Source organism: Oreochromis niloticus, linkage group LG7 (genome assembly GCF_001858045.2).
Source record: "Oreochromis niloticus isolate F11D_XX linkage group LG7, O_niloticus_UMD_NMBU, whole genome shotgun sequence".
Lineage (NCBI taxonomy): Eukaryota > Metazoa > Chordata > Actinopteri > Cichliformes > Cichlidae > Oreochromis > Oreochromis niloticus.
The window spans coordinates 43,014,125-43,038,063 of NC_031972.2; the positions used below are offsets into that span (position 1 = coordinate 43,014,125).

At 41.4% G+C, this 23,939-nt stretch overlaps 1 protein-coding gene across 8 annotated transcripts in view; it reads right to left on the reverse strand.

Annotated features, from left to right (window-relative positions):
- LOC100695872 (transcription factor SOX-6) overlaps positions 1-23,939 on the reverse strand; it is a 101,568-nt gene that overhangs the window by 18,271 nt on the left and 59,358 nt on the right. For 7 of the 8 annotated variants that reach the window (XM_005459959.4, XM_013264204.3, XM_013264202.3 and 4 more), the window contains 6 exons: positions 21,217-21,389; positions 18,647-18,715; positions 9,830-9,950; positions 8,693-8,772; positions 1,737-1,886; positions 416-593 (listed from right to left, as the gene is read on the reverse strand). In XM_005459959.4, coding sequence (XP_005460016.1) covers positions 416-593; positions 1,737-1,886; positions 8,693-8,772; positions 9,830-9,950; positions 18,647-18,715; positions 21,217-21,389 — 771 coding nt within the window. The remainder of the gene's footprint in view (positions 1-415; positions 594-1,736; positions 1,887-8,692; positions 8,773-9,829; positions 9,951-18,646; positions 18,716-21,216; positions 21,390-23,939) is intronic. The other variant, XM_019361678.2, reaches the window with a different exon arrangement.

A 23,939-nucleotide genomic window follows, 5' to 3' on the forward strand; every position in this document is an offset into this window, starting at 1 on the left:
ATGCGACGCTTCTTGGTTTGTCTGTGGGTGGCAGTGGGAGTGGGAGGTGTTTGGGTGGGTGATGTTTTTGTTTTTCCGGCTAAGTTGAAGGCAAGGCTTTTGTTTTTTGCTCGACGTGTTTGCTTTGGGCGGATGTACACTGCAGATGTGAGCGATACATTCGTGCACAAATGCATATTAGTGTTGGTTTGTGTGTGAAAGAGAATGCATGAGCAAAAGTACATCAGTGTTTCGCCTCAGCGTTTTTTCTTTGCAGCATTTACTCTGTGTCATTCTAATTGTAGATGAGTGTAAGGATAGTGTTAATGAATGTTAATGAAACGTAGCAGTGCTAGTAGACTGGGTGGCCCACCCCAGCTAGCCAGTGGTAAATGGTACTCTGGTGTTAAAGTGCATGTTAGTGTTTGTTACCTACCCAGGGAGGTGTTCCGGCCCATGCTGGGAATAGGGCTGGGGATGCGGCCTTTGCCCATGCCTGTAGGGCTGGTCTTGTTTCCAGAGAACAGGCTCTGTGTTGGGGATGTCGGGGAGCGAAGAGGTTCAGCTGTCTTGGGTCTAGCTGAGAGGTTCAGTGGCTGTGTGGATCCTTCCTCCTGTTAGTGAAACAGGTGCAGCAACCATTTATACAAAGCCCTTCCAACAGGAGCTAAATTACCAAATGAAGGGTTAATAAAAAGGCTATAAAATAAGAGTTAGAAACTGATATAAAGATGAGCAAACCTGCTGATGTTGTGCAGTGTTACTTGTAGAGCCTAGATCCTTAAGTTTTTGGCCTTTAATAAATGAATTCTACCGATCAGCTCTTTAAGCCTCCTTACTGTATATAAACAATGGCACATTTGTTTGTGTGATTTCTTATTTCTGATCAGATCTTCATGACCACACTAATCCACATAAAGAATTCTTGGAAATGGAAAAATAGTAGCATAAAGTAAACTTCAGCACGCCAGCACAGTCTGACTGCGGCTCTTGTGTTGGCAGAAAACATTTAATGAACGTGGCTCTAATTTGGAGTTGAGCCGCAGCTGAGGAAGTTTTGAGAGGGGAAGGAGCACAGAACGAGCTTTTCCATGGGGAAAGGGGGTACGTTAGGATGCGGGTGGCGTGCTGAGGGTGGGATGAGTATGCGTGGGGTTTACTGTGGAGGATGAGGAGTTTGGAGGGCACGGCACTACTGTTTGAGTGCGGTGAGCTCTGACGCCGGTCTATTGTGACGCCGGTTGCAGCTGTGCCCCACACACACACATGGCTTCCATTACTGCCTCGTCACCGAGTAAAGATCAGGCGTACGCTGCCAAACAGCAGCCAGCGCCAGTGTCAGCTTGTGAGTGCGCATGTGTTTGTGTGTGCATCAGCCTGTGACATTTAAATAAGCTGTTTCTAATTGACAGTGAAGAACACAGGGGCCAATGTGCAGCTCATTGTTTCAACAAATTCCATATTTCCAGCTTTCACTTTTACTTGCAGTGACCATCAACATTATTATTACAACATTTGGAGTCCACTTTGTACTTCTTCTATTATGTTGTCTGCTAATTTATCACCATATTTTCCTGCACATACCCATAACATGAAGAGTCTAATTCACTATTGTAGCAAAAGTCAGCAAAGCCATTCACACACATTTAAATATAACATCATCAAGAGAACACACAAGAAGCTCTCGGTACATCTAGACTGGCTCCATTCTCTTGGCAGGGCGCACTCATTTAACAACATTTGAACAAAGTACCTACCTTAATCTGAGAGACAGGGCTGGATGCTCGCTTCTCGCTCTTGAGGGTGGAGGGAGAAAGGGGACTGGAGGAGTTGGGAGCTTGTGGGAGGGGAGCCATCTTGGCTCCTGGTGAGATCTGCATGCTTGCCAGCTGGGCGGCATACAGCTGCTGCAAAAAAAGGGAAGAAACCAGCAAAACCGACAGGCTATTAACATCGCGCGCCAGCAGCTAGTCAGTGGCTTTCCTCTTTCATTCTCTCTCCTCTTTTCTTTTTCATGCACACGCACACACACACACACACACACACACACACACACACACACACACACACACACACACCCTTGATCCTGTCAATTTTATTTATTTATTTATTTATTTTGGTTTATCCTTTCCCTGGTACTGGCTGCATCTTTTGAGCCAAAGACACACTGTACTTAGATGGAAACAGGCACACACACACACACACACACCCACACACACACACATCTACATCTGAAGTTGACAAGAGCATCCCACACAAATGTAAGATTTGTTTGAGGTATTATTTATCAAGGAGGGATTCCAGCAAATTATTTTTTTATGCTAGATTATCTACAGTACTTTTCTGACAGTTATTTTTTCAACAGATGTTTGGAGCAGCTTGCACAAAGATCAGCATCTTGAAGCTTTTGAATAGGAAAAAAATGGTACCTATTATGAAGCTAGGTTTAATAGCCTTGCTTCAGTTTTACTTGTAATAAAAGGTTGGTATTGTCCTGATGTTTTAATGTTAAGTCTTGGCTATCTTAGCAGAGACATAATTTTAAATGGTAAAAGTCAAATAATGTAAAATTAGATTAGGAATATTATATTAGGAACTGCTTCATGGGTCTAAATAATCTTGTCACCTCTGGTTTGTCCTTGCATTAATGCTTCAGGCAATTTCTTTACTTACTTTAACCCAAAGCAAGACAACAGTGGATAATCAGATTTAAGCAGGTGTTCATAGTTTACACCTTGGACCAGTGATTCAATTGAAAAAATGCTTAGAAATAGCAGAGAAATAAAAAAGAAAACCCTCAAAGTATAAGCCGTTAGTGTTGGATGAAAACATTAAATGACAAAGGGGAAAAAAGGAGAACTGACTTTTCATCCAAGGTACTTAGCAAAAATCAAAGAGTCAAATACTCGGCCCACAGTCCAGGGTCTTCTAAATCAAAGCTAGCTGGCCAGACAAACCACTGCCTGAAACCACTGTCAGCCCCTGTCTAAATGCATTGGAGTGTGAGTGCTGGAGTATCAAAGAGCCTGTCCTCAGGAAAACCACCCAGACGTGGCTGGCCTTCAGTAGATTCCCTCCTTTCTTTCTGACTTTTTTTCTCTTTTTTGCTTTCCTCTCATTTTTCATTACTCTCACCTCATCTGTACTCCTCCCTCCATCTACAGTTCTGTCTTTATTTTGTCCCGCTTTCTTTTGATCTCCCTTTGACTCTCTCCACTTGTCTTCTGACTCTTAGTTTAGGTCCAGAAATCATTCGTCATATCTTTCAACCCCATCTCCAGCTCTGTTTTTTTCCCTTTCTTTCTCTGTTTTTACGTTCTGCCCCCTCAGCCTAAATGACCCCCAGTGTTGTGAGATCTGATTTCCCTTCAGTCAAAACTGCAAAGCCTCCCGGGACCAGAGATCCAAAGTAAAGAAAGCACAATGGAGAAAGAGAGAGAAGGACAGAGTTTTGCACCGCAGACACACGAGACCACCGTCGCTTCACCGCCAAAGCGCCAGGCTCAGCAGTTGGGGCCAGAGAAATTGGCTGGCCCTCTCTCCACTTCTCTCAGAGCGATATTAAACACAAACAGAAGGGGCCTCGCCGCTGAAACAAAGCCCTGATGTCACGCCGCTTATTTTCCTTGGAAGGTACCGGGAGTGCTCGGTCCAACCCCTGGCGATATGAGATCCCTGTAAGAATGTGCCTTGAATGACTGGTGGTGAGGCCTCTCGCGTCAATCAAGCCGACCACAGAGTTACTTCTGGTGATGCCTGATATTCTTACAGCTCTAAGGGGAGCAGGGGCTGGGGCAGACACATGAGTCCTTGAGGTAAAACACACAGTTAGGATCTCACACCCATGTCTGCACAAACACACACGCAGTGCTTTTTTTTTTCGCAAACACACCCACAGCTTTTGTGCTGCGAGCAGCGATTCTGTCAACGGTTACAAATATGAGGAGGGAACTGTTGAACAAACAACAGACTGACAATAAGAGCTTTTACCTGATTTTTTTTTCTCTGCTTCTTCAAGACACTCAGAGATTGATTGTGGACTGGGGAAACCAATCTGCAGCGTAAACAACACCAACCAGAGTTCCTGCCATTCAGCCAACTCCCGAGGGAAGACAATGCTGCAATTTCCTAAATTGCAAATTGACAAAGAGGGCTTCGAAGTGTGTCTCAGCTCTCCAGACTATTTGACTTTGGATATCAGTGCCCATTTGACTAAAATCCAAATGATTAGTCATTTCTGACACACGTGATTATTAGCATTTTTGCTGTCTGTTGTTTCTTTTTTTGGAGGGGGGGGGGGGGGGGGAGGGGGGGGGGGGGCGGCTACATCACTGTAATCCTTTAGAAAACAAAGAGAAGGTGATGATGTTGTGGTCTGGGTGTCTGCACCTCTGTTTGGACTATTAGATTGTAGTGCACCAGCAGCCTCCTCCGTGCTCAGACTGCTCTGTCCCATTAGGGCTGAGTGGAGACTCCCTTCAGCTGGCCTCTTTTAGTGTCCAGCTGCTATCGATCTCAGGAGTGCACAACACAAATGAGGTTTTGTCTTTTTTCAGCAGGTTCCGGGGGGGGGGGGGCAACGAGAAGGAAGAAGAGCATGAAGTGGATTGACTGTCAGTGAGTCGGCCCGGACAGAGGGCAGACTCTAAATATTGCACTTTTGTGTTAAAAAGATAGTAAGACAAATGGAAAGAGAGACAGGCTGCATAAAGACCTCTGGTTCTCGGTTTTATCAGTCAGTATCAAACATTTTTCTCAGTGTATGACACAGAAGGTCATTCATGCTTTATGTACAGTGTGTTGGCAGTCGAGCAGAAATCATTACCAGGGGCCACATTAAGTTTCCTCACCTTTGTCTCCGTGCCTAACACTCACTAAGCATGGAGATACAAAGTGAGAGATGTCTTATGATTTCAGCAAGAATGTCTGCTAAGCAACTGTATTTCCCTCGCATTAGCGGCGCACAAAGAGGGCCTTTCTTCAGCAGAAATCTACTGTTGTGAAGGGTCTATTGCAACGCTCTGGAAACAATTGGATGGATCAAGTTCCCACGCCAATAGTGGAACATTTGTGCTATCAGAATTGGTAGGTCAGTTCATGATGGGTCAAGGCTTGCTTAACAGCCTTTCCCAGACAGCTTAGTAATGCAGATTTAGATGACTTATAAAGGTGTATAGATATAGATATACAATATAAAACTTTTCAGACGGCGCTTTCTGACAGTATGGTGACTTTTCCTGTGTGAAATTATTCTCTCTGACCTTCAGTGCCAGCCAGCTGTTTGAATGAGAGCTACAGGGCTCAACTTTGAAACATCTGGAGCAGTCTGACTACAACATCTGTCTATCCTGAACTGAGCATCGATTTGGCATTACAAATGTTTGATGCCAGCTGGTGTGTTTTGACTACAGTATGTAGCAGAGGAGGTTGATAACACAGAACAAATATAATATAATTGTCTGTTTATAATGCTAACACGATAATGCACAGTTTCCCTTTTTCACAGTTAAAGCTGCATCCAGACTAGAACTGATTTGCCCATCGTGCAGTACTTTAAACCTGGCAGCTGCTATCTGGCTACCCGGGTAACCCTCTAATGTATTTACTACAAGGTCACATGTTAATTAGTGAAATCCTGCGTTTTCAGTGGTGGTTGCTTCAGTCGCTTGCCTGCAAGTTGAGAAAAGTTTATCTCTGGTCCCGCTCATTTCGCTGTGCCAGTGATTATCTGTAGCCACTGTAGAGAAGTGCCATTCGGTTTGTATAGTCTCTGGTTGCTACGTCACTCCTGCAACTTTACTGAGACTATCTAAAATTAATAGAATGGGTAAGGCCTCAGTTTGTGGCCTGTCAAGACATCACATCAATTTTACAGTAAATGTAAAATTCATGTGATGTGAAAGAGTAAAAGTAACTACTGTAACCAAAGATACATTCAGATTTTTATATTCATACAGATTTTTTATGTATGCATCATCATCATAGGTGATGTTTGCAGTAACAGCTGCTCAGATGCAAATATGGATCGATCACAACAGGACAGATGAGCAACAAAATGTGTCAGCTGTCACTGCTGGATGATCGTATGTTCACTGCATATTGAAATATTGAAAGCAATATGCTGCAATGTTGGGAAGAGCACCAGAAAGCTGCAGTTTATATACTGAATGCTAATACTGCAAATACAGCCAGGCCTTGTAAAAACACTAACTGATATCATCACACTACGCAGGTCTTTTTGTACATTCTGCCGCCCACGTTACTGCGCCGTGTCACAAAAGGTGCACCTTAAACATTTTATTGATGCAAATGAACTAACTAACTAGACAAGTACCATTATTAAATCTCATCATCAGGATTTCTTTTGACATTATTGTCAAAACAATATTCAAATATGCTGGAAACCAGCACTCCATCTCCTAAAAAATTCCTCAAATAATAGTTTTTTTTCCCAGCCTAAATACTTCCTCGGTCTCACTGCTTTTTTGCATTTTTTCTTGGCAGTCTCTGACTTGTTTTCAACCGATGCCTTGATGAGAAACTTCCTCTTTCATTCAGGTTGCTCTCTCTGCCTCTTATTCTCTGTGTCTCAGGCAGTGTTTAAACGTGAATGAGTTTGCGTCTCTGACATCACTCATCCTCTTACCTCTCACTCACCGTACAGCTCTTTTGATAATTTCAAAGCCAGGAGTGGAGCCAGGAGGCTCCGATCCCCTCAGCGCAGCACGGCGCTTTGCTAAGTCAATAGCGGCTAATGAGTGCCTCGATAAGCGAAAACCACAATACAAATTGAATAAACTGAGATAAGGATTCTTGTTATATCCAAAAGGCACGCTATGGTAACAACTGACATGATGAAGCAGTATTGTTTGCCAGTGAAAAAGCTCGTGAGGGCTTTTGTTTTTTCAGCTGACGGTAGGTAAAGCAGGAAGTGTTGATGATGTGTGATGTTATGTTGTGAAATTCCAAAGCATCTTTAGGGAGTCGAGGTTTTCTTCGTTTTTATTTCACTGATTTGCCCCCTCCCCTGGAAATGTGCTCTGTGATAACCATTATGGATAAGTGCTATTCTCAAAGCACATGTGTCAAGCAATAAAATATTTGATGAATTGTGTGGGCCAGGTGTTGTGCTGTTGGGTTGGAATTCCTCTGTGATTCATCATAACAGCTTTTGTCTGACACAGCTGACAAGCAGCGGATAAGAGGGCTAGCATTTTGGCAACCTATGGAGCATCATCTTCAACCAATGTGTCACGTTGCTTTATTGAAAAAAAAATCAAATGTACAGGAACTCTATTAAAAGTATGAAGAAAGCTTCTGTTTGTATTTCAAGTTCTTTTACAATAATTATTTGAGCTTGTATGGAATTTTTTTGAGGTAGTTGCAAATATTTTAGAGAATAAAAAAGATGGGAATAATGGTTAGGTTTATGAAAAAGCAAAATCAGAAAACAAATAATGGCAGCAGACAAATTACTGTGGTTGCAGGTAATTCGTTTGCTTCATTTTTGTGTTTTTAAGGTCAGGACCTACAAGCTGCACAGAGGACACCTCCAAGTGTGGCATTTCTCTCTTTCTCTCAGTTCTTTTGATAACAGTAGACCTTCTGTCTGCTTATTTAACTATGCAGCCATTGTACGTGAAGTTATCACTTCACATGCAAAGCATCTAGTTCTTTTCTATATTGTAGCTGTTGCCAGAGGCTCTTCCAAGGTTAGGTCTACCAGACACTCAACAAGTTGCACAATAGCCTTGGCTTCTTACTCATGACGTGCAAAACAGAAAAGACTTCGAGCTAGATATAGATTAATAGACTGCTGTGTTCTCTAAAGTTTTTATTTTAATCAGCATGTCATGTTATATTTTTTTCTCATTTGGAGTCTTTTTTAAATTTATCTTAAACTTTTGGTGTTTTTCTTCCTGTTCTTTATTCATTCTCATTAGACCCTCTCCTGGGGTAAAAGAGAAAACATACACAAACAAGGCAGAGGTCATTCAATACACATCAAAAGTGGATAAATGATTTACATATTTCACTCAAAAACAGTCTAAATACCACTAACCCCATTTCTAACCCATCCTAAGTAACAGCAAATAGATTCATATAAACTACTCAACTAGTTCAATTTTTGCTCTCATCTCAGCTGCTGCTTTTATGTACCTGACAAACAGTCACCCTTTTTTCTTTGTCTTATTTTCCAGACGTCATTTAACTGCAGTTGTTTAACTGATTTTAATGCATTCACTTGAAGAATAGACATAGACTCTGTTCAGTGACAGAATTAAAAGAATTATTAATTAGTGGCACTATGAAAAAATATACAGCACAAGTTGTACAAAACATTCTAATTAGGTCACGTCAGGTAAAGTCAAATCTTTGACAGCAAAGGCAATAAGACGTTTGAGTCATCGCCAAGCGTGCAGGAGGTTTCACATAATAATACTATTATTAACTGAATCCAGGTGAAAATGAAGCATATCTCACAGAAAAACAGTCACACCCACCAACTTCCACACCCTTACTTTTCATCACTTCATTGTCAGACAGTTTCTGGTCTTGTCTCATGTGATCATTTTGTTCTGGTAAGCCATTACTCACACGTTTTACACAGTTTTAATTTAGAGGAAAATATCTCTATATATTCCAAGTACTATTAAATCACATACACACACATTTTTGCTTGTTTGTTTTGATGAAGGTGTTTGCATCTTACCTGTAGTTGCAACGGGCTGAGTCCAGACGCTGCTGCAGCTGCCATTGCAGATGGAATGAACTGCATTGGGTAATTCTCACCTGTTGAATAACCAAAACAACACATATTGTAGAGCGAGGTCGTGGGGGGGTGTACTGCACAAGAACTAACCTGCTCTTTACCTTCAGTTAGGCCTCTCTGTCTCTTTCGCTCTGTCTCGCTCTTTGTCTCCTTCCTTACTCTTCTCATGTTTTTATTCATGCCAAATGAACCATGAAGGGTCACAGAAATTTTATTCAAAGGTTATTAACGCTTGCTGTCGGCACACTCGAGTGCTTGAGACCAGGGCGAGCAGAGTTCAAGTCCAGAGCTTCCTCATTGTGATGCACTCATAAATTCATATATGAGTATGTGTATAACCCCTACTGTTTGTCCTTAAAAGGCTTTCCATGTCCAAGCCTTTGTTGAAAACAGACCAATGTCAAAGGAGAGTATACAATAATAGCTTTTTAATCCCTTTCTTCATTTCTTCCTCTTATTGCGGCCTCACGGGAGTGCATGCTCATGCAGTAGGAATAATATTCGTATGACGGGTCAGTGCTGTACTGTGTCAGGCAAGCACCAGGAGGGATGTTTGCAAGAAAGGAATGTGCAAAAGACTTGATGAAAGCAGGTGGTGCAGACAATCCAATGAAGTGCGGTGCATTTCTTTCTGTGGGCGACTTTAAGTGTTTTCTCTTTACCCTGTTTGTGCAAAATCCTTACGGTCTGCCGAAACATGCAGTATGCATGCCTTCATTTAAGTGCAACGTACGTGATTTTTCTGAGTGCGTCGCCCTTATGTCTATATTGTTTGGTTGGTGTGCAAAAGGTGAAAACTCTTGGGAGAGAGAGACGGAGAGGGAAAGCGTGAAATTCCATGTTGCAGGATGTGTTGTGCAACTGACATGCTTGCAGCATGCCATGAAGGAGACATTCCAGTCCTAACTGTGTCCAATGTATTGATCCTGAAGTGGGTCTTGTAAATCTCTGCGCTAATTTTCAGAACATTCCTCACCTGACACATCTAATTAACATAGATAGGGATTCCACTGTGTGCGTGTGTGTGTGTGTGTGTGTGTGTGTGTGTGTGTGTGTGTTGGGGGGGGGGTGTTATACCTGGCTTATAAGACATGCCTGGTGGAAAAAGGAAGCCTTGCTGTGCTGCGGCAGCTGCAGCCAGAGACCGCTGGTCATGAGGAAACACTGGTATCATCAGAGGAGGCATATGACCCTGGACCTGGGAGAGAGAGACAACAGATGAGAGATATCTGCCAACTGCTGTATCCATTAAATAATACTGAGACAGATGCAGATTCACAGACAACAACAGAAAAAAAAAGCTCCAAGATTTACCAAAAAACTCAAAGATTTTTAAAGAAGAATAACAATCTTGAGTGATGATAGAAAAGGAAGATGAGAAACGAGAAAATCACAAATAAAAAAGGAAAAAAAGGTAGAAACAAAAGCAATAAAATAAAATAAAACAGAAAGTCAGCAGAGAGAAAGAAAGAATGATTTAAAATGAGAAATCACAAAGGAAGGTTAAAGTGAGGAACGATAAAGATCACGATGAAAGGAAGGGGAAGACAAGGAGAAGGGAAAAACAATGCAGGCAATGACATGATCAACTGGTGCATCGAGTTGAAGAACAGAAGCCAAACAACAAATTAAGACATATACTCTTAAGAGACAAGTGTAAAGATGCCAAGAAAAGGCCTTTAAAACAACAGAGAGGTTAACAGCTGCCTTTCATGTCAGCTTGAAAGGCTCTTAAAATCTGTGGGTTTGACTAAGTCAAGACCCCGAGGGCTTGAACTGAAAAGAAACAAATCAAAGATGAGCCTGCGGGAATCTATTAGGGCTGACTGTGTTAAACCACCGGACGGCCCCACTTTCTTTCCTTATATCTCTTCCCTTTATCGCAGTCTTTTCTCTTTTTGTGTTTTTTTTTCCTTTGGTTGCCTCTTCTTTTTCTTAAAAAAATGCCCCCAAGGATTGTTTGTTCAAATGGCTTATTAAGAAATATAATTCGTCTTTTTAAATTATTAGTAGAGCTCTAGAAGTTACTGGATAACTAATGTTTCAAGTTTAAAAAACAAAAACCCTTGAAAAGGAGAAAGGAAAAAAGAAAGCAATGTCAAAAAGGCAAAAAGTCCATATTAGCGAGGTCAAAAATCAAAGTCAATCAAATAAATGTCTGATAATAACTAACTTTACTAAAAGAAACTTTACTAAAAAATCTCAAAATTTCTTGTCATTTCATATCTGCTCTTCATTATTCTGGTTTTATCCCTCTGTTTTCAGCTTTTCTTTTGTGACTATGTTACGCTTTCAGATAAATGTTTTTAGACACTTCCCTCCTTCTCCTTCCATTTCCCTCCTCACTTCAATGCCATCTACCTCCATTCGTCTCCTTTACTACCAATTCATTAACAACGCTGCCCTCTCCCCTCCCACTGACCTCCCAGGGAAGGTTCATCGCTGGAGCTCAAGCATACACAAGCAACATGTTGCATGATTTCTGTGCATATGTGCAGCGGGATTGCCTTGCTGAATTATTTGAATAAGATGACCATCTTATGCGCTGTTCGTGGTTAGTGTGTGGATGGATTGAAAGGCTTGAGGTAGGGAGGTTCAAAGAGCATAATTAAATAGAGAGAGAAGGAAAGAACTATTTCTGAACTTACTGTGTTTGCTGAGGGGATTAATTGATCAACAGAAAGTACATGGACTGATTTTTTTTATACCCGATTAATGCTGAAAAGCATTTTGCATTCAGAAAAAAAGAAATGGCCTAAGCTTCTCAGAATTCATGAGAATTTTCTACTTTTGTTCAAAACTCTTTTTTATCATTGTTAATTGGATATCAACTGGCTTTGGGTTATTGAGTAAACCAAATAGAAATACACTGCTTTGTCCATTCAATCCATCCTCTTTCACTTATCCAATTCAGAGTCACATGGGGGACTGGAGCCTATCTCAGGTACCACAGGACAAGATGCAAGCTAGACCACGGACTGGTCACCAGTCTGTTGTAGGGCTAACACAGACAGACAGGCAACAGTTTGCACTCACATTCTCACCTACGGTCAATTTAGAATGACCAGTTGGTTTAAAAGTAGTTAATTGGTTTAAAAACGGGCTTCTGCGCATCGCTTCAGACAGCTACATGGAACAGAGCCGTAGCGCAGCAGCCCTGGTTCAAGTCTGACCTGTGGCCCTTTTCTGTGTGTCTTCCCCTTCTCATCACTGTCCTGTCTATCTTCACCACTAGACTCTACAATAAAGATAAAAATGCTCAAATGCGTGTGTGTCCACACATAGCTCTGCCAAAACAGAGCAAGTGCCACCTGAGCAGCTCCTCTGACAGCATTGTTTAGGTCACACAGATAAAAAGCCTGATATCTCAGGAGGCAGTCATCACACGCACAAGCAAACACACTTGTAGGTCAGTGTACTTTTGAGGCATTCCTATAAACACATGCAGGCAGACAAGAGGGCCGACGTCTTGTGACACGGACAAAAGAGAATGAAGAGAGAAGAAAAACAAGTCTGTGTGTCCGAATGGCTAAAAAAAGAAGAAAAAGAGCGAAGTTGGGGGGTGTAGGTTATAGAGTGGGACAAAATGCCCCCATTCATTGTATTCCTCTGGGAACACTGGGACTGACTGGGGCTGCTTCACTAGCGCAAACACACAAAGATCTCCTTTTACCAAGGGGAGGGGGGGAGGTTGGATGAATGGACTGGGGAAGGTGGTGCTGCAGGGGCCCCCCTCTGCTCAGCCACTAAGAAAACACAAGGTCCCCTTCCTCTAACTGCCCACCAGACACATCGACATACACACCTAGGCAACAAGGAACATGTGTACACACGCAGACACACACAGAATTAATGGTCCTCTTGTGTAAGGGCAGCAAGGTTAGGGGGCAATGAGTACGTATGTGGTCTGTCTGTGCGCTGATCTGTTTGAGAAGGAGAGAAGACAAAGAAACGTAGTTGCCTGATTGCAGCAGGTATGCACAAGTGGGTTTGAACCAGTGCGACACTAAACTTGACATTCACAGCGTCATCCACCGCTGCAAAGTATAAATGTAAAGTATGTATCCAACTGTAAACATTAAGCCCTGAAGATTTTGGTGATGTTGCTCTTTGAGTCAACTTTAAAATGAACACTGGAGAGCCAAATAGATCAATATGTTTTTACTGTTATTTTTAAACTTAGGTTTAACATACTGCACATCATCTCGCTACCGTTCTGTCAATATTTAATCTTATCTTATAAATATTGCAAAATGATTTCCACCACTGTCCGGTGCATCCCCAAAACAGGCCTAATGTGTAGAAAATTGCATACTGATGTTACTGCATAATACAATAATTGCAGGTTACTGCAATTATTGTAATTTTTGGCATCATTTGGGAAAATTTCCTGCAACAAAAGCTGCTATTCCAGCACTGCCAACAACTGCATACAAATTAAATTAAAAGAAGATTGACTTATCAAAAAGGCACGCTTAAAGAAAGACAGGCAATACTTCAGACAACACTTACAGTTACAGCCAGCAAATATGGGTTTAGAGATGCAAAATAGCTTACATAGAGAATAAAACTATAAAAAACACTGAAAAAAATACTCACTGAAACACATAACCACACATATAACAAACTGTACAAGAAGCAAGTGCTACAGCACATGTACGCACACCCACCCACACACACACACACACGCACACAGTAATTAGGCCTGGAAGAATAGGAAAGTTTTTGAGTTTGATTTAGAATGTGGAAACAGTTGTGATGGACCTCAAATCAGCACACAGCTCGCTTCAGAGAGCAGGACCACAGTAAAGTGAAAGCACCCTAACAGACTTGGGTCTAATTCTGGGCACTACTATATATTCCAAGTTTGCCGGTCTTTTCATGGACAAGCTCCTAACCTAACTTTCTTGTAACATCTGAACGTGTTGCAGCAGCTGAATAGGTTATAGGTATATTTACTATGAAAGGAAGTAGTTAGTGACTATGTCGAGTATTTCTAATAGTTCCGTTTTCAGCCAACCAACAATCTCACACTGTGGCTCTGGCTAATTCACTTCTGTGTCATATAGGACAGATAACTGTGGGGTAAAGGCTGGACTTTAAAAATCCAGATTTATACTGAATGCAGTTTTAATCAAATGATTTAGTGTAACTAAAGTTCCACTAACATATCTGAGAGCTAACCAAGTGTGAAGCTCATCAGTGGCTATAGCTGGTTTTGGACAATGTTGTGCCACTTAGGTCTTCATTTGGATGTTCCAGCCTATATATAAACTCAAGTCAAGATTATATATCATGATTTATATATTACAAAAAGTAGCAATTTTGTTGTTGATTTGTTAGCTTTAGATACTTGAGGAACTAATGGTGTATTACAAAGGACCAAATATCAGATCACAACGTGGTGCATCACTCCTTAAAATGAAAGCTGCTCAGTAGCTAATACCTACGGTGGCCCTGAGAGACCAAACGGACTGCAACTTAAGAAAACACCAGCAATAAGAAAAACGCTGCAAAAGCACACAAAACACAACGGAAATAGGAAAAACAAAACAGAAATAGGAAAAACGACAATGGAAATAGGAAAAAAGAAAACAGAAATACGAAAAACGAAATAGGAAAAAGCAGATGTCCAAAAGCACAAGGGAAGTGTTTCTGGGGAGACAATAATCCGACGGACCAGTTGCAGGAACCAAAATATACTAAGAATTGCGCTGGGAGACACTTAAAAGAAGTGGAGGATCTATCGGTTTTGTGAGGAAAGAAAAGATGAGAGGTAAACGTGTTAGCCTAACTATTAGCCTAAAAATCCGTCATCGGTATTATATGAATCATGATAAAACACACCTACCATGTTTTGGGTTCCTGCAACTGGTCCGTCGGGTTATTATCTCCCCAGAAACACTTCCCTTGTGCTTTTGGAAATCTGTTTTTTCCTATTTCTGTTTTGTTTTTTGTGCTTTTGCGGCGTTTTTTTTTTATTGCTGGTGTTTTCTTAAGTTGCAGTCCGTTTGGCCTGTCAGGGCCACCGTATAATAGAGTGGTTGTTGTGCATGCTTAAAAAAAGTTAGGGTTCACATTAGCATCATTCTCAGCTGAAACCTTAGAAAGCCATACACAACCAAGATTCCCACCAGCTGGTGTGACTAACTTCTTCTTTCCATCACATTCATAAATGGGTTTAAATTAAACAATCATTGCTCGGACAGACATCCAAAAGTTATTGCACTAAACGGAGCAAATTCTGATACTAAAAATAATCATTTTGTAACTTGGAAATCTTTATTCACAGTTTTAAAGCTGTTACTTTTTTGGTAGCTGTGTCCATAAACTGCCTTTTTGAGGCAGGGTGTATCACGTGATAAATGCAGAAGCAGGGCTAATACAGTTTGGCCTCCAAGCCAAAATCACCACGAGAGCAGATTTTTTTTTTTTTTTCACTATCTTGTTACACCCACGTGAGCATAATGAAAACACACTATAATTAAAGGACACAGAATTACTGTATGCTGCTTATAGGATTTTTATTTAGGCTAACACACAGGTTAATAGATTGGAGGCAGGGCCACTGTAAAATCGGGAATTAGGCATTTTCCATAGCTGGTGAGTCCAATCGACGTTATGGGCTTTCCATGGCTTTCCGAGTCATTGTGTCTGAAGCTGTATGTGCTGATGTAGGAGCTGCCTGTCTATCTAAGCCATTTCCTTGCTCCATTAGTTCTTATGCATGTGTGTGAGTGTGTGGATTATTGTGTTTGTGCCTGTTTGTGTTAAGGCAGGTTTAACACCCCGGCAATCTCACCTTACATCAGCACTTTATCGACAAGGGAAAAGCTTTAGGTGATTAAGAGCAGCAGTGATGAATGTAGAGAGGGGAAGATCAAATCTATTGTGATGCATAAATAATTACATCTGAAACTTATTTAGCTGTCACAGACTGCCAGTACTGTGTCAAAATCCTAAATTATGAACGGCGATCAAAACCATATCGTAGCTTGTAGTTCATCACTGTGTAAATAGAAGGCCACCTTTCAGCAGAGGGCAGCACGCTGATAGAGCACAGGATAGAACAGGGTTGAAAATACGAAGCAAAAACAATAAGAAAGCAACGCTCGGAGACAAGATCTCAAAGAAAGAAAAGGAGGAGGAGGGCAGGCGAAGGAGGAGACAAGAGTTATAAATGAAGAACAGAGAGAGAGGGAGGAGGAGGAGGAGGAGTGCGGCTTTGCAGTCATTAATTAGCCCGTTAGCTAGGGCCCAGGCGGTGCGGTTAGGGCCTGTGCCTTTGTGGGCCTGAAGGAAATGGGCCACATATGAGAGCCATTATAGGAACCGACTTAACAAAGACACATGCCTGTCAGCCACCAGGCTGGGCTGGGCCACTCTGCCTACGGCACACAAAGAGCCCGCCACCACTGTTTGTGTGTCTGTGTTTGTGTGTGTGAGCACGCGCACATGTGAGTGTGTGTGTGTGCGTGTGTGAGAGTTTTTGCACATGTGTCTATGTGCACGTATGTATGTTTGGGTTGTGTATGTCCTAATGTAGACTCTATAATTTGATATCAAATGGCTATAATATTGTTATTGCATAAGTACCATGTGTGAGTTTTAATGCACGTGCAGGCATTTTATCTAATAACATCTGTTGTGTAACATATTTCTTCATACTTGTGTATATGTACATGACTCGGCGTGTGCAACCATATCAGAATGGGGCCTTCGGAAGCGTTTCTTTAACCCGTGGACATCCCCCGCTGGCCCTCCACACCATTTAAAACCACATGACAGGAAACCTGGGTCACTTTGAACTATGCTCCCCCACCACACTAGCTGACAAACACACTGACACCATCCTGGAACAGAAGCCAGAGAAGCAACAACAAGTTACAGAAATGGAAGAGAAAAAAAAAAAGCAGTGGAAAACAGCTACCACTGACTTTTCATTGTCTTCCATTCAGAAACCAGATACACATAAGTCACAGTTTTTCACAAGTCAGCGCTGATCTATAAAACTTTCAGAATCTATTAGGAGTCCAAAAAATAAATGCTAATTAATGAACGATGGTTGGTTGGATGATGCAATAGATAGCACGAGCTGTCTGAAAGTAAAACATCATGCAGTTTCAACTCTTGCACTTTTCTAGCAGAAACTTTGTTTAGGTTCCTTATTTTTTCCATCTGGATGGCATCTAGTGTTTCAAATTAAGATATGAACAACAACTGGCACTTCTAAAAAGTGGTTTTACCACACTGAGCCCTATTCTTTCAGCTGAAACAGTAGCATTTGGTCAGCTCCTCAGAGTATTGGCCTGAGAGGAGCTCAGGTCTGGATTTGATAAGTGGAAACAGACCAGTGCACCGCCGCCTGTGTGTTTAAGGCCAACACACATCCGACACAGCGTAAACAGCCCGTACCCCAGTGACTAAACCCTGGAGCTTAGCCATAATAATTCTAACTCTCTGTACAGTAGATGCACCATGTGCTGCTTACTGCGCTTGGTTTGTTTGCTGACAAATGCTATTGCCTTAAAGATAACTTAAATAACAATAAGATGCAGCACATTTTTCTCAGTGAAAACAAATGTTTAACTTTTTTTTTGGTGCATTCATTTTTGTGTATTTATGAAACAGCAGATTGCAGTAATTCTGGCCTTTTCAAATTCAATTCAACAAAGAAAATAAAAGTAAAATACACATTATGCCTTTTACGACAGATGGTTGCAAAGCTCCACATAATAACACTCTGCTCTCAAGAGCCATCTTCTGCATATCTCTTCATTCTAAAAAAACCAAACATGACACAGTATCCATGCTTCACAGTGTGGAACAGGATCAGAGTAGGAGCTGGTTTTTATGGTCTCGCTCTCCCTTGGGGCTAAGAGGGCTAATGAAGTCCAATCCGAGCTTTATTAACATCCAAGGGTGAGGCCTCATAATAAAAAGATGATGAAGAAGAAGACGAGCAGGGGGGAAAGTAAGCCCTCATTAACTATATCACACCTCAGGAGAGCAGGGAGATCCAAAGCTTGGGACCAACGGGGGGTCAAAAGTAGTATGGGATGGACGGATGGCAGAGGATTCAGATTGTCTGACTTTTTTAAAGTCCAACCACTTAAAAAAAATAAACCTGTTAAATTCCCACGTGACAGTCAGCCATGCTGAGCAAATTGATCAGCATTTGGCGCACAGCTGGCGGTAATTTCTTGGTGGGTATGTAGGTAAACAGTGAACACTTCACAAATCTCAGTGCATCAGATGGCTCACTGAAACAGATGTAGGAATAAGAGGAAAAGGAGAAAACTGAAAAACTGAAAAAGAAGCAGAAAAGTGAGTTCACGCATCTCCCTGCAGGTTTCTGTACACGCTCCACAGATGTTTATCCATTTATGTGCTTAAAGGTTAAAAAAGATTACAGTTAGCAGGAAATACTGCAGAGAAAGAGAAAGGAGGAAGAGGATAAGCCTTGAGCACCTTTGGGTATCAATTGCTGAGTAATCAATGCAACAGTGAATGATCCAGCTATAACCAGGGCAATCACTGAGTCACCGCTGTGTGTTTTATGTGTGTATCTGAAGGCCTTTGGTGTTGCTTTCTTAACAGCAGGCAGAGCACAAAAGTAAAGGCCATAACCTCTTGTATTATTTCCGCTTTCCAATTACACATGATAAGATGGTCACGGAACTGCTTGGACAGACAATAATTAGATCATCTGCACAAAGGACAAAAGATAAGAAGTTCTTGGCATCCTCACAGAGATGGACAAGAAACAAAACAAGAGGAGTCTGCAGAGGGCAGGAGGAGTAAACGTGAAGGCAAGTCCAGACTGAAAAAAGGAAGCGTGTGTGTCTGGTTGTATATATGTAGATGTTTGAGAAGGTGTGTTTGGCTACTAACCTGGATCTGTTGCTGAAGAATGTTTATCTTGTGCTGCTGCTGCAACAGCTGCTGCTGCTGTCTGGCAATCTGTGCGCGCGCACACACACACAGACACACACACACACACACACAGCAGAAGAGTGAAAATGATGATAAGAGAAGAAGGATAATCTGTATTTCTGTACCGTATTCATGTTTCTAAAATATTAAAGAACAAACAGTATGCATACAGGGTGTGTATGTGTGTGTGTGCATGTTTTAATTGGAAATAAAAGAAAAACAATAGAAGAAAATGTCCATAAATGGCTTATCAGAAGTGGTATGTTGCTCTGAGATCTTATGGAAGTAAAAAATAAAAAGTACAGGGGTTCAAGATGGTGATGATGAAAAACGGATCCAAATCTCTTCACTTTTATGTTATATCATGTCGATTCACACCGTCTTCTCCTGCCATTTTACATTTTAAGGTAAGGGCCTTACAATACTAAAAGGCAAGATTGTCATCTGGTACTCAAGATGATGATGAGGACGTATCTGTCCTCTACAGGCGGCAGCTAAAGTGATTTGCTCTTGAAAACTACCAGTGAGGTCAATCATGTCTCAAATGCAGTATAGTAAATCAAAAAAAGGTAGAGAGACTCTGAGTTATGTGTCAGTTTGACCTCAGATTATCATCTCTAAAAAGCCTCGGCTGGTGTGACGGATGGTGCATCCAATCCAAGTACAGAAGGTTTATGAACAATTCTCTTAACTGACACTGAATCTGTGAGATTGGCATGTTTACTACATCAGCCAACAACACCCAATGTGCCTGTGGAAGCCCGCCCCTCCCACGCAGACACACACACACACATATAAACAGGAGGGGTGATAATTTTCTCTGTTGTTGTTTTGATGTAAAATTCTCTAATGAAAAACATTCAGTGTCAGATGTTAAAAGGCCAAGCATCATCTGGTGACTGACATCTGGGAGCGGCCACTCGTGAGAGGTTAAAGTCCTAAAAGGGACAGTACGTCCTCGACGTGATCCCGCCCATTCTGAACCAGAAAAGTAAAGCAGCTGCCCCTCTTTTTTTTCCTTGAGAAGTCGTTTAGTATATTTATTCCGAAATGTAATTACAGGCTGCTGAATGGGAGGCGGCGCCCCATTTGCACACATGTCATATTTCATTAAAGGCAGATTTCTCGGGTTTGTCTGTAGGGCATTATCCTATCAAGTCTCAACAGCCAAATGACTGGCTGATATTGGAATCTGTCTTTCTCTTTGCGCTCTCCACTTTGCCTGTTTCCTTTGTAAAGCTGTGAAAGGTGGAATGTGTTGTGATGGGAGGTGTGGACTTGTCCAAACAGAGCCTGTCATATGCCAACCTACAGTAACGTGTCGGCAAACAGTGAAAACAAAGAGCAGCTCACCTAAACACTTCTCTGCGTAGGCTCTCGCTTTCTTTCTCTGTCACACAATGTTTTCGGTTTTTTTGAAATCACCGTCTGACACCCGAAGAGACTCTTTTGTTACAACTTTTGAAGGTGCAGTCAAAAGACATACAGATACACCTACGCGCGTTTTGTTAGGGACACTTTGTTTTTCCTTTACAACTATGTCTCCTTTGTGGCCATTATTTCAGTTATGATAACATTTTTACAATGCGGCTTTGTGGAATTCAAGGAATTACAGCAAAAATTACTAACTTATTACTGGAATTATTAAATATCAGGGGTTTTGTGCCAGATATTGTACACTTTCATAGGTTTAGAACCTTAATGTTCAATAGATCAAACAGTTTAAGAGGAAGGCATTCACAAGAAGACAATGCTTTGTATTAAGTGCTGTTGGCTTTCTGACCTCAGTAATTTGAAGTGTATATAGTTGCTATGGGTTCATGTAACCTGGTAAAGTTTAACATTTGTATTCATTTAAATGTGCTGTTTGCCCCGTTGGACTAATTTTCTGTTATTTTTAATAATGATAACCTCAAATTTTAGTATTTAGGTGAATGAATAAAATAATAAAATACCTGAAAGGAATCAAAGAAAGGAATTACAGAATATTAAAATTGAACTGTTGACAGTTTAAAGCCCTGCCAATCATATACTCAATTTTGTATTTATTTATGTATGTCTTTATTTATTGATTGATATTTGTCATTTAGTCATTAGTTTGCTTCTAAATATGATGTACGCACAACCAGGGCTGTTTTCAAATTTTTTTAAAAAATGGGGTGGCACAGGGGAGGGACACATCTCTTTAATGTTCCAGCTGTGGATCATTTTAATTACTTATATATTGCTTACTACAAAGTGCATTAAGTATGTGGAAATACTTAAGTACATTAGAGTACTTGAGTAAATGTTCTGGGGCCCTGGTGAAACTCCACCCCCACCCCCCTTCTAGACGCACCCCTGCACACAACTGCATAAACACACAAGAATGAACTATGTGTGATTCATATCACCAAAGCCCAGACATTATCCTGCACATAGACCAACACATGTACACTATTAACATTAATGTCTTTTTCTTCTTTCTTTTTACCCAACTACGCCTGTTGTACAGCCCCACATCCAACACATCCAAGGACCCCCCCTACCTGCTCCTGCTGCTGCCTGGCCAGCTCCATCTGTTGTCTCTGCTTCTCCAGCTGCGAGGCGGCCATCTTTTTTTGCTCATCATGGGCGGCAAGAAGCTGCTCCCTCAGGCTGATCAGCTGACCGATCATGGTGGAAAGCTGGCGCTCCTTCTCTTCCAGCGACTCTGGCGTACCTGGGCAGGAAATTAGCAAGTGTAGCAATTCAGAATTGATAACACTGCAAACTGACTGGATGTTCATAAGAGGTGTTCAGATCCTGCTCAGCTGAGGCAGAAAAATTAATACAAAATCTCAAGTGAACAGTTAATATGAATAAGACTGGGGGAAAATAAACGAGTACAAAAAAATCTCATGAAGGTCATGACAATGTTTCACGTAGTTCTAACCAAAGAGCCATGACTGAAAAGAAGTTTTCTTCTCTGGCTGAAAGCACCTCGAACATTTTTCATTTATACAAAATGTCCAAACCGAAGCATAGCCCACCCTCAGTCACTCAGTCATTTTGTGAAGAAGAAACAAGTTGTTTGGCTAACACAAGCCCTTTACAAACTCTCATTCCTAAAACTCCTGCAAATTAGCAGGCTTGCAGTTACATCTTACTACTTATTATCTTCTGTCTTGCCACTGCATGCCACCACTTAGCATCTGCTCCTGAGAACAATTAAATTACTTTGGCTTAACCTTTTTAAAATAAGTAGCTGTTACAGGCCTTTGTTGGGTTTATGAGTTTGATACTCATGGGAGGTTTTTTGGGCCTCCTCCAATGAGAATGCTTTTTGTTTTCCTACCTCCAACACATTCCTCAGATCTTTTTTTAACAAAAGACACTGATGATTTTGCCTGAACTGAACTCTTATCTTAGAATCACATGAATGAAGCAAATGAAATCCACTTTAAATTTTTCACTGGCATCTCCTCGTGTTTTTTTATTTTCAAAATCCTGATAAGTTATGTTAAAAAAAGCACATTCATTGACTGACCTACTGTCTGTTAACCAGTATATTGGATGCTATAACTGCTATGGTGCTTTTTTTCATAAGTATAAGTTTCTTTATAACTGCTGGCATATTTTAAACCTTTTTCCAAACTTTGGAACACCCTCTCCTCCACTTCAAAGTTTGTCTGACTTTCGACTCTACTTTTAACCTACCGCTCATGACACCAAGCTCTCATGCGGTTCCCAGTTTTTCACAGTACCTCAAGAACTAGCAAGAGTTTCTTAAGGAGCAACACAAAACGATCCCTCTCAGACATCCCATTAATAACATCTTTGGGGTGACATTAATAGAAAAAAGGATGGGTACATACAATTTGTCTGGTTGGTTGGGATCTATTTGTTGGGAGTTGCCACAAGCACAAAGAGTGCTTAAACCATCTCCAAGAATTTGTTCTATGGAAGAGACGGACTATCTGAAGATTTAATTAGGGAAAAGCAGGCAAATTTGACTTCACTCTAGTTACAGGAAGGTTGTGTGTTTGTGAGCATAAACTAAAGCACAACCACACTGAAGTATATCTTGTTTAGAAGTTCTTGCTCTTGTGTGTGTGTGTGTGTGTGTGTGTGTGTGTGTGTGTGTGTGTGTGTGTGTGTGTGTGTGTGTGTAAGGTCTTGCCCTGGGGCCATGTAGGGATATTGCAGGGTGGCCCCAACACTACCTGCATACTAACAGAGTCTTCATTGTAGTCCTGTCAGGCCCCTATTGTACCACAGAGTGCCCCCCCAACACACACACACACACACACACACACACACACACACACACACACACACACACACACACACAGAAATTACCCCTCAGCACCCCTGTATCAAAGGCAACATTCTCCTCTTCTTGTCTCTTTTCTTCATGCTTTCATTCTGTCTATTTTTTCTCTTTTTTCGGGTTTCCCCCAAAAGACCTTCCCATCAGTTACTCCGCTTCCAAGCCCAGATCCTCCCTATGGTGTATTCTCGCCAATCATCATTTTCCTCTTGTTTCTTTTCATTGTTTTCTTTTCCCACCTTTTTTTTCTGTCTTCTCCTCTTACGTTATCACACCTCCTCCTATAATCAGTTCCACCCTCCTTTTATCCCCTCTTCTCTTTTTCCAACTCTCTCGTTGCATCCTTCTCCTTACTCGCCAGCTTCCTAATTCTTATTCTCCTCCCCTCTTTTCTCATCAGATCCCCTCCCTTTTTCCTCTCTTCATCTCATTCCTCACATCATTTCTGTTGTCATCACCACTTCTCTCCACCTTTCTTTTAAGTTTATTTTTCCCTTTTCACCCTTCACCACAAATCTCTGGCGATTCAGTCGGCAACACTGATAGATACTTTATAATCTTGTCATGTCTTCAAACTTACAAGCTTAACACAGACTCCTTCCTATTCCCTGACATTCTTTACAGTCAAGTACAGCTTATTGTGTAACAGCAACAACTGCGATTACAGCTCCATGATTCATCTTTGTGGATTACGGGTTGTGCATTCCACACGCAACGCCTTGCGTTCCTCCAACACTTCTGGCACCGATAATCATCTCAGATGTTTCCGTTTTCCATCCGTCAGGATTATTCCTGACACCTGCCGAGGGGTCCAGCCAAAACAGAAAGCCATTAACTGTTTTCTCACTATGTTTAGATGATTGGGATGATGTGTTGATGAACCAGAACTCTCTTACGTCTGTATGAGGTGTCTGTTAATCGCTTACGTGATGTTTTCATTCACTGGAATCGCATCCCGAG